This window comes from Solanum tuberosum, unplaced genomic scaffold (assembly GCF_000226075.1).
Source record: "Solanum tuberosum cultivar DM 1-3 516 R44 unplaced genomic scaffold, SolTub_3.0 scf00060, whole genome shotgun sequence".
NCBI lineage: Eukaryota > Viridiplantae > Streptophyta > Magnoliopsida > Solanales > Solanaceae > Solanum > Solanum tuberosum.
In genome coordinates this window covers 1,596,566-1,606,987 of record NW_006238985.1, presented here as the reverse complement: position 1 = coordinate 1,606,987, position 10,422 = coordinate 1,596,566, and the positions used below count along the sequence as shown (strand labels likewise).

General features: G+C 34.1%; 2 protein-coding genes across 4 annotated transcripts in view; one reads left to right on the top strand and one right to left on the bottom strand.

Moving 5' to 3' along the window:
- The window catches only part of LOC102590846 (ADP-ribosylation factor 1), a 10,097-nt gene extending 5,699 nt beyond the window's left edge, over positions 1–4,398 (top strand). Inside the window, exons 2-8 of one of the 3 annotated variants that reach the window (XM_015307565.1) lie at positions 1,081–1,114; positions 1,771–1,931; positions 2,897–2,967; positions 3,392–3,511; positions 3,738–3,856; positions 3,985–4,066; positions 4,143–4,398. In XM_015307565.1, the coding sequence (XP_015163051.1) occupies positions 1,784–1,931; positions 2,897–2,967; positions 3,392–3,511; positions 3,738–3,856; positions 3,985–4,066; positions 4,143–4,148 (546 nt within the window). In that variant the 5' untranslated portion in view covers positions 1,081–1,114; positions 1,771–1,783 and the 3' untranslated portion in view covers positions 4,149–4,398. Of the gene's footprint in view, positions 1–986; positions 1,204–1,770; positions 1,932–2,896; positions 2,968–3,391; positions 3,512–3,737; positions 3,857–3,984; positions 4,067–4,142 lie in introns of those variants that run through there. The other 2 variants (XM_006344735.1, XM_006344736.2) reach the window with 2 other exon arrangements.
- Positions 4,399–5,874: 1,476 nt separating this feature from the next.
- LOC102589975 (ABC transporter I family member 20) lies at positions 5,875–9,228 on the bottom strand. The gene is made up of 7 exons (XM_006344732.2): positions 8,847–9,228; positions 8,207–8,340; positions 7,620–7,739; positions 7,195–7,290; positions 6,940–7,092; positions 6,611–6,688; positions 5,875–6,385 (listed from the first exon to the last, which is right to left on the bottom strand). The coding sequence occupies exons 1-7, from the start codon at positions 9,013–9,015 to the stop codon at positions 6,146–6,148; spliced, it is 990 nt and encodes a 329-aa protein (XP_006344794.1). The 5' UTR covers positions 9,016–9,228; the 3' UTR covers positions 5,875–6,145.
- Positions 9,229–10,422: the final 1,194 nt, after the last annotated feature.

The following is a 10,422-nucleotide window of genomic DNA, read 5'->3' as shown; positions in this document are numbered from 1 at the left end:
TTTTTCTTTACACTAAGGAATGAAAGAAAAAAATAAAATAAGGATAAGAAACTCAAATAATGAAAATCAAAGAAGTCAAAAAATAATTTATGTATGAAAAAAATTGAAATATACCTTGAACTTTGCTAGAAGAATCATATATACCCCTAAATGATTTAAAAAAATTAAAAGTCAAAAATATAAATTTAAAATTAATTTTTTCACTTCCGTTAAATGAAGGGTATATGTGAGCTCATTTTGTAACGGTAGGAGTATATGTGAGCCATTTGTTTCAGTAAGGGTATATATGAGTCACTTTCATAACGGGGGCATATCAACTCCAAATGACAAAGTTGAGGGGTATATCAGACCCTTTTCCCTTATATATATTAACGCGCAAAATATATATGTTAAACGTATGCTTATCGTTATTAACTCATTCTTCATTCTTCTCCATAATTCAATCTCTTGGTTGACTTGCTTGGGAATTTCGTAGTTAACACAATATCGTACATGTATTCTATAGAGCCATGAAACTTCAATCACAACTTAGAAAAACAAATGGGGATTCGCAATGTGTTCACAACAATTTTAACCTATTCAATTTATAAGATTACACAAACTTTTTATTACTCCCTCCGTCCACAATTGTTTGTCAGGATAAGGTCATGCATACCCTCAAGGAAAATTTAATAGAAGGTGTAATTTGACTTAATATAACCCTATTATACTAAGAATATCAAAAGTCTACATAACTTTTCAATTGAACTACACTATCATTAAGGGCAGAATTGAAAAAAAGGTGATTAATTGTTTCTTGATTATTTAAATTGACAATTAATCTTGGACATCTATTTTTAGTATACTTGCCAAATAATTGTGGATGGAGGGAGTATTACGCTGACACCAGTTCCAAAGAAGTGTGCCTAGTAAAAGAATCCAATTCCGTAACTTAATATTTGAAAATTCAAAATTGTGACAATTTAATAGGGTTGACATTAAAATATTAGAGGTTTTGCTAAAACAAGAAGAGAACATCCAAAGGTTCTCATTTCTTGTCAATTATACAAAGGGCAGTCCTTTTCTAGATCAACTCCCCCACTATCTCTCTCTCTGTGATTCCTTCTTCATCACCGTAAGATCTCTCTCCTCCATTTCCTTTGTATTACATATCTGTCACATACGCGTCGTTCGGTTCATAACAATTGATTTGACAAAGTTTATGTATGTATCTCTTTCTTGATTGAAAAGTTTGTTGAATTGGAGATCTGGATTTTGGCTTTTTGGATCTGGGAATTTGATAAAGTTTTCATCTTTCTTTGATTTCTTGTATTTTTATTGTATTGATTTGATCTCCGTATGCTTGCTTTCTTCATCTGGGTTCTTCTTCTTTTTGGATCTTGATTTGGGTGCTTCTTCTTTTTGATAAATGGATCCGGATTGTCATTGCCCAAGATCCGTTCTAAGTAGAGGGGTTCTTGATTCTTTTAATTGTTAAACTTGTTGCTACTAGATCTCTCGATGAATAAAGGATTATTGAAATTTATGATGAAATCTTTTGATAAAGATCCAACAGTTGCTTTTTTGATACATCAAATGTATTGAAAATGAAGGCTTAGATCAGTATGTTAAGAGGAGTACCACGCCATAATTTGGATTTTTATGTTGGCTTAAGATCATAATTTTGTATTGTGCATTTATGTAACCTCTTGATTCAATAAAATATGTTGTCTTAAGCTTGATTGATAGGTGAATGTGTGTGGTAATTGAATCTTAATTTTGGTCCAACAGGCATTGAAAAAAGATGGGTTTATCATTCGGGAAGCTTTTCAGTCGGCTGTTTGCCAAGAAGGAGATGCGTATTCTGATGGTGGGTCTTGATGCAGCTGGTAAAACCACCATATTGTACAAGCTCAAGCTGGGAGAGATTGTTACCACTATTCCTACCATTGGTAATTTATGTTGTGTGTACTATAGATGTTTTATTGCTTGCAGAACTAATATATCATTATGATCGGAACACTGTCGTGAGTTTCTGCCTAAACATCTCTATATTAAACCCACAATTTAAGCTACACCCTTAAGTATCCATGTGAATACAAAACATCCTTAGAAGTTCGCAAGTGAGCAGGCTTCATCACTCCATTACACACTTCTGATAAGAATAATGGAACAGTCATGTGCCATCCCCAAAACATCCATTGCCCGATCATAGTATTACAGAGTTTCTTTGCAATAACCTCCAATGGAATACTATATAGTAGTAGAGCTTGTTGAACACATTGGTTTAACCACCAAACTAGACAAGTCAATAATCAAAACTATCTTCTTGTCAGCAAAATTTATTACTTTAAACAGAAGATATCAACTATGACCCCACAAAAAAACAAATCTAACTGAATCTTCAGCAATATTCTTGCGAGCGCTCCTTCTTTCTGCAGACTGACTTAATCTCTCTAGAACCTAGTGGCAAATGAAAATCACACTGTCTTACTGCAGGGACTAACCTTCTATTACCAGTTGTAAAACCGTAAAGAGAGCTTAACTTCAAACAGCGACATAGAAAACACTTGGTTATAAGGTTAAAGGGTCCCATTTCCTTCATTGGTCATTTTCTTCAGCAAACTATATATTTAAGAGACGTCCCGAATATTTGTTGATAATTCAGAGCATGCCAAACTTCCATCTTCAGCATGTAGTAAGATATAAGGAACCCTTCAAGATGTCTGATGTTCTGTTTCAATATATATTTAATAGTCTAGATCCAAATACTGCTGCAAACAGCTATGAGCTATGCACACCACAATTATGTCCTCTGTTTCTAGAAGCATGGTTGTTCTGCTGACACGTTTGTCTTATTTGTACTGATGCAAGCTATTTCTCTTAATGTTATCTGCAATAACTCTTTCTTTATCAGGATTCAATGTGGAGACTGTTGAATACAAGAACATAAGCTTCACTGTCTGGGATGTCGGGGGTCAGGACAAGGTACTTAGTGCCTTAAACCAAAGTGCTATGCTCTTTTCAGTATCTGACATTAGAAGATGATTGCAAGTTCTTCTACCTTGAGTTTGGCTGACTTCACACTGACCTTACTTCAACTTGCAAGTTATAGAAAGAGCATTTCTGGTTTTGGAATTATATTTTCTTTATCTTACTAGTATTTCAAATTCATCATGCTCATTTTTCTGATTTTTCACTAAATGTTCATACTCACCAGAATAGAAGAATTATAAAACCAAGATATGATATTTTGTTCTGTATCATTGAATTCTAGTGTGCTCTGCTGCTATCAAGTGCATACTTATCTAAAATCTGCAGACATGCAATGACTTCTATGGCATGACTTCTTTCGGATATTGACATACTTTATGTTGTCTGTTGTTCCTTGTCAATATTTTTGCACTTCCAGATCAGACCATTGTGGAGGCATTACTTCCAAAACACACAAGGACTTATCTTTGTGGTTGATAGTAATGATCGTGATCGTGTTGTTGAGGCTAGAGATGAGCTGCATCGTATGTTGAATGAGGTATGCATCACACACCCTCGTTCTTTCATTTAAGATTATATCGTGTCTTGGGGAGGCCCATGTCTGGTGGGGTGCATACACAAGATACATCCGGAAATGGGTCCGTGGAGCACTTGAAAGTCTGAAATGATCTGTATTCACCAACTTTCTGTTCTTAGTTAGCATCTTGGGGTTGGTTCCTTTCACTCATACCTTATTTTGAATGAATTTTGCAATGTATGCATAGGATGAACTGAGGGATGCTGTGCTGCTTGTGTTTGCTAACAAGCAAGATCTTCCAAATGCTATGAATGCTGCTGAGATTACCGACAAGCTTGGTTTGCACTCCCTCCGTCAACGCCACTGGTATGTACTATTTGGTGTTCCCTTATTTGTAAGATAATCAAGTATATGTGCTAATTGAGCATGGTGCTGGAGATTGATATTTGATTGTATGTGCTACCAAATGCTGAATCTATGACTTTCTATAACAGGTACATTCAGAGCACATGTGCTACCTCTGGAGAAGGGTTGTATGAGGGGCTTGACTGGCTCTCAAACAACATTGCAAACAAGGTATGGAGCGCATTATCAGATTAGATTTTATTTCACTTAAATTTGCTCTAATTTTCCAATGACCTTGTTTTTGCAGAGTTGAACATGAGATCCATGATTTTTGCAGCTATATTTTTGTCAATATAGACTTCAACAATGTCTAGAGCACTTGTGCACCTGCTTATCTTTCTTATGCGAGATAGATCCACTTATCACTATATTTTTTTCAGTACATTTTCCTTTCTTTAAAAGAATGTTACTTTACAGTAACTTTAGTTGAATTCATGTAATATTTTACACTCTGGGTTTACATATTCTCAATTACTCCGCTTTCAGCATTTTGTTTAAATTAAGACTTGAGGTTCTCTCCCAGTGCTGCTTTTCTATACTGCTGGTGAGCAGGTCTTTACTATCTCAACTAAACAAAATTCAGTTGGAACTATTTTGTTTGGTTGAGAAGCAAAGTCTAACTCTATGACAGATGAAGTTCAATAATTTTTAGCTTTCAGAGCAGACTTGTGATAATTTTACTCTGATATGACTTAAACAAACCATAAACTGACAGCCAGTTATTACTAGTGTCTGATCTACTTGTCAACCTGAACTAGTTCGATACTGAGTAAATGTATGACTTGTATTATTGACGCAATTTTAGCCTTAATTTTGTTCCAATTTAGAACCTTCAATACATGACATTACTTATGCACTTGAAGGTGTACATTACAGCTATTGCCGGCAAAATGAGCCCATATTTTAATGGGTTGGGTGAGTGATTTTTTACATGGGTAAAATATGGGTAAAGTATGGATTTGTCAAATGGGTTAAGCTTCTAATTTTATTCACTATAAATTCATGATATCACTAAAAATATTGTAATTTCTCTTGCTTTTTATGTTCTTCTATAGAACTAATTATTTTTCACTATAATTGAAAAGGTGAAGTCTTTGGCCCTCTAAAAATAGATATTTTAAATGTACATTTCTTTTGTTACTTATAATTATACTTTTTTTATTTGTTTAATTTCATATTGGATAATAAATACATAGTGTAAAATAGGCAAATCATGTATTAGTATTGACATTGATTAAAGTGCATTAAGCATATTTTAGTCCTAAAATGCAAATATTCATTTACTTTGAAATTAAAAACATTTTCCCCTTGTTATTACATAATTTTATTTTATATTGAAAAGTTATAGGATTTTTTCTTTTACTTTTATGATACAATAAAACTAAATGAAGCATTTTCAACATCTTTCATCTAAAAAAAGACTAAAATATTTTCTCTATGTTGAATTCTTAAGTAGAGTACTATTTACTCATGAAAATATGGGTAAACTAGTATTTTACCCAATTCATTTCTTACCCAATTCATTTTTACCCATATCAAATATGGGCGGGTTGAATTATTACCCATTTTCAACCAACCCATATTTTACCTAACCCGCCCATTTGCCACCACTAGTTACAACTTACACATCAAATCATCCGATGTTGTACTCTTCTTGTATATATGTTTACCCTCATATATCATATAATAGCTTGTATCACACCCATTTATAAAGTTTGTCTTCCACTTTGGTAGGATTCTTGCAATGGCACAACACCTTCCTAAACACTTCCAATTGTCAGCATTTAGACTCTACAATCTAATCTAATCTCCCGCTTACTTCTTTACTTTTACATGAGTTATGCAATATATGTATATATATATATATTCATATTCTGTCTTAAATTATACTTATTATCCTCAATACCCATTCTTCATTCTTCTCCATAATTCAAACTTTTGGTTGACTTGCTCAGGAATTTCGTAATTAACAACAGGTGTTCTATAAAAGCATGAAACTTCAATCACAACTTGGAAAAACATTTGGGCTCGCAATGTGTTTACAACAATTTAACCTATTCAATTTGTAAGATTACACCAACAAGAACATATAGAGAATAGGAGATACGTATACAAACCAAATGAACAGAGATAATTCTATTCTACAAATTTAAAATTTTATTAGTCCTAGTTTCATGGTCATCTGACCAGAAAGAATGAAATGGTAAAGTACGTTGACACCAGTTCCAAAGAAGTGTGCATCAGTTCTCTTTATCTTAGAACACGGTTTGAGCTTAAGAAAAAATTTTCTTCGCCAGCAATAGTAGAATGTAGTGTTCCACCAGCCCAACCATTGTTTAATGGACGACCAGCAGCACGACCTGGATCTCCCCCTACCACTCGAGTGCCTTCAACTTGTTTTTCATATTCCGGAAGGCCCTTTGCCTTCCTCTCTTTCCTTCGTTTCCTCTCCTCGTCTCTTTCTTTCCTCAGCCATCTCTCTACTGTCCTCTGTATATCCAGGTAGAACGACCATGCAAAGTCGAAATGAGAAAAATTGCCACAGTATATATCATATGATTCAGTCATAATGTCCAGGTATTAGATGAAATCAGATCATCTATCGATGTGGACCTCTAGCTAAGAGTATGAGAGGAAACATGTTTGAATTTCAAAGAAAACCTGAATGAGGTTCTATTTTGGATTTTACATTTTCTAAATACTCCAGAAACTTACCATTAGTGATAAATTGCTGATCTGCTTCACCTTGTCCATTGGCATTGCTAATTGCAGCTTCCCATGAGCCACATATATCTGCAAATAAAACAATTATTCTAACCATCACTTTGTTAATTTTTAAGAAGCTAACGCTTAACTTTTCAAGGAATCCTTCAAAGGAACAAATGCAAACTTGAAAAGGAATGTAAGTATGATGATATTGGGTTATGCACGTTCTGATTTTCAATTTCTCAAAATACTTCAATTGGGTTGTCTCAGACCTTCTAATAGGTATTTATCTCAAGATCCAAAGATAAAGCAAGAGGTAAGTAAGAATCAGCTCTTACTAAATGAGAAGGCCAGTTCTCAAGACCATCAAAAATGTGTGTTGCATAAATTATTGTAGCGCCTCGCTCTTCACATTCTTTGATCAGAAATTTCAAAAGATCAGACCTTGCAAGAACATCCAGATCAACTGTTATCTCATCGAGAAGTAGTACCTAGACAAGCAGGGTTCTATCTTGTGTCAACATTGTCTTCAAGTAACTTGTAACAGTTAAAAGGTAATGCTTTTCACTTGGTGAAAGTATTTACAGATATACCTTGAATGGTTTCAGAAGACCCATACATATCTGCACTCTTCTTCTTTGCCCATCAGATGATCTGTGCATTCTCCAGGACAGATCGATACCAAGAACCTTCATGAACATAAGATTAAGAATATTAACATATGCTGATTTAGTTGTTTGTCGTGCATGTTTGTGTGTATTTATTTGTTCCCATTAGCAATTTTTATCATGGTACAAAGTTAGAGCACTCCTACTTGTCATGAGAGACAGAATTCTGATTAAGCCTGGAAAATTAGTAAGAAGAGAAAGAGAGATAGTTTTTCCAGGCTTTAGCATATGGTCTATACCTTTCAGTTTACCTTAAAACACTAGCAGAATATACGATACAATCTTTTTGAGTTGCCCATGGGACTTTGTTGAATTTCACGCAGATAACAATTGCTAATTTTTATCTGTACCTTAATTAGTTCATCTCGTCTTTGTGGATCAGTTCCTGGAACCCCAAAAATCATTTTCTCAGCAGAAACATCCATTTGGATAGGCACCTCAAATCCAGCAAATGCAACTTCTCTCCTCCACTGCAAAACAGAAAGCACAACAGAACTTAGTTTTCTACTTTGATAATCAATTTCCGAATTCACAAGTTCATTTAAAAGATGTGGCATGTTTGTCATTTCAGGAAACAGGTTTAATCAAGCGTAAACAAGATGTTAGCACTGTTATAGCATATTACTTCTATAACTAAAATCTTCTTGAAAAGTACCATATTACATGTAGAAACTAGCAACGAATAAATGAGAGAAACCATGTTAGAGAGATTGAATTTTAAAGCTGATTCCAAATAGAACTCCAACTAGGCAAGAACGTAACCTTAGTTAAACATAACAGAAGAGCACTTAGTTCTGCTGGAATTTATTCAATTGTTACATAAGACGACATTGCCAAGTTCCAATACATGCAATTAACAAACTAAAGAAGCGAACAGTCCTCAAAATATAATAAACCATGAAAAGATAGTGAAGGAGCAAAGCAAGAGAAGAGATACCTCTCCACCAAGATAACTGAGGTCTCCAGAAGCCGTTAAAGCAGTGTCATGAAATGCAGATCTTCCAAGCACTCTGACCATGTCTGGTTCTACCATATGCTTTCCTCCCAATATCTTCAGAATTGTAGTCTTCCCTATCAAAAGAACATGTCTCTCAGATCTCAATCAAACCTCCTATTAAGGGGGTGCCTTTGGTAGGGCAAAAAATGTTTATACAGTGTTTGGTTAGCTATGTTTTCTACAATTTCTAGCAAAATAAGCAAGATGACATCCTCTCCCTTATGAAGGCAAGTCATTTTTCTGTACAAATATGACAATTCTTACTCCATTTGCTCACTACAATAGACATCTAAACATTGTTGTCAACCTTTAATACTAGAAAAGAATATGTCAAAACACTATCCTTATACGGTTATACCTTTTTAATGGTGGAAACATCATTAAAAAAATAACTTTTTTCCACAAGAGAATAGAAAAGACAAAATTTCATCAACACCAAAGCCAAAAGGCACCCTAAAAATTCGGAATTGGAGATAGCAGCAACGAGAAACAAGTTTAAAGCAACCCCTTTAGAATTCTTGATTATACTAAAGAGAGTAATTCAAAATTTCAATGTGCGGAATAGAAATAGAATTAGAACCTGCGCCATTAGATCCGACAAGAAGGCATCGATCACCGGGATAAAGGGTAAGGTTGAAATCATCTATCAAAGGGGTAGATCCGGGAGGCGGATGTCCATCGATACCAGGGTAGGTGAATTTGAGATTGTTGATCTCTACTGATGGCTTTTTGTCTTCCTTTACGGCCATAACCTTTCAAGTGTTCGATGAAATGCGGTAGAGAAGTAGTGTACAAATTCAGCTTGTGAGAACAGGTTAATATAGTAGTAATTAATTATGCAAGGATTCAGCCATGGCCACGTTCTTTGCTTATTTCCCACGTATATGTACTTTCCCTTCCAACTACCATACTCGCAACTCGCCGACGGGCGACACAAATTCAATGGTCTTCATTTAATTGCACCGTTGGAAACTTTTTTTTTATTTTAATGTTGATTATAGATTTATACTATTTTATCTAATTTTTAGGTATATAAATTTTTATTTTGAAAATTTTCATCTAAAAAGGAACAGATTGATCCTCCTTATAGTGTCAGACTATGGGTTCAATTTTTTAATGTTGATTCAAAATTTATAATATATATACATTACGAAATTCATCACATATTTATAAAAAAATTGATGATAAAATTTAGTCATTTGATTTGAAATAATTATAGAAATTCATAACTTTTAAATTATAAATTCACTCTTTTTTTTGAAATTGTTCTTTCATCGTGTATAATTCATATCGAAATGAATATAATGAGAGATGGAGGGTTAGTATCCCACTCCATTCAACCAGACATACAAACAAATGTTTTAGCAAGACAATGGGCAATCTGATTTGCTGATTTCTTAACAGCCGGACAAAGAAAGAAAAGGTAACTCTTTGATAAGAGTTTTACGAAAAACTGAAGAATCAAAATAAGAGTAATTCATCAAATTTTCTTCCAGCGCTTGCTTCACAAGTAGCTTATCACTTTCCACTACCAATCTTATTCTACTGAACCGTTTCTTTAGCCAATTAAGAGTTTCACACACCCTATGATTTCGCCCGACAACGGGCTAGCCACACGACCAAGAAATAAAGCTCTCCTAGTAATAAATTGACCAAGTGATCACGTAGCATCAAATCTATCCCCGCTAAACCGATATTGATATCGTAAGAGGACATCAATGTTACACTTAATTGTATCAAGCAGAGGTCACTCCCATTTAGTAATCTTTTTTGCAGCAGCAACAATCATCTCGGTTCCTGAATTGACACTTCTCCATTCCTCCAGTTCTTTCTTCGCACAGTACAAAGTGATAGCAGACACATTTTATTTATTATTCCAACATAAATTATTTCTGACTTCCCACAAGCTCCATAAAATCAGGATTGCTTCCTTTATTCTTATTTTTGCATTGCTCTTTGAAGTTATACCAAAATAATATACGTGAGAAAATAACAATGTAATCGAATAAATCTAATTTTCTTCTTCTAAAGGTGAAAATGATCTCTTATAATCGCTTACAAATTGAAAAAGTTTAATATTTATTTCAAATTTCTTAGGTATAAAAATTAAATCTCTTATGATTAAAAGCAAATTATAAAAAATGACAAAACCAAAC

Excerpts from the sequence above, each read along its gene's own strand:
- LOC102589975 (XM_006344732.2), bottom strand. The coding sequence starts at position 9,015 with ATGGCCGTAAAGGAAGACAAAAAGCCATCAGTAGAGATCAACAATCTC. Across the intron at positions 8,341-8,846 it reads TGTCGGATCTAATGGCGCAG|GGAAGACTACAATTCTGAAG; the intron begins GTTCTAATTCTA and ends TTCTTTTGATAG. Across the intron at positions 7,291-7,619 it reads GACGAGATGAACTAATTAAG|GTTCTTGGTATCGATCTGTC; the intron begins GTACAGATAAAA and ends ATGTTCATGAAG.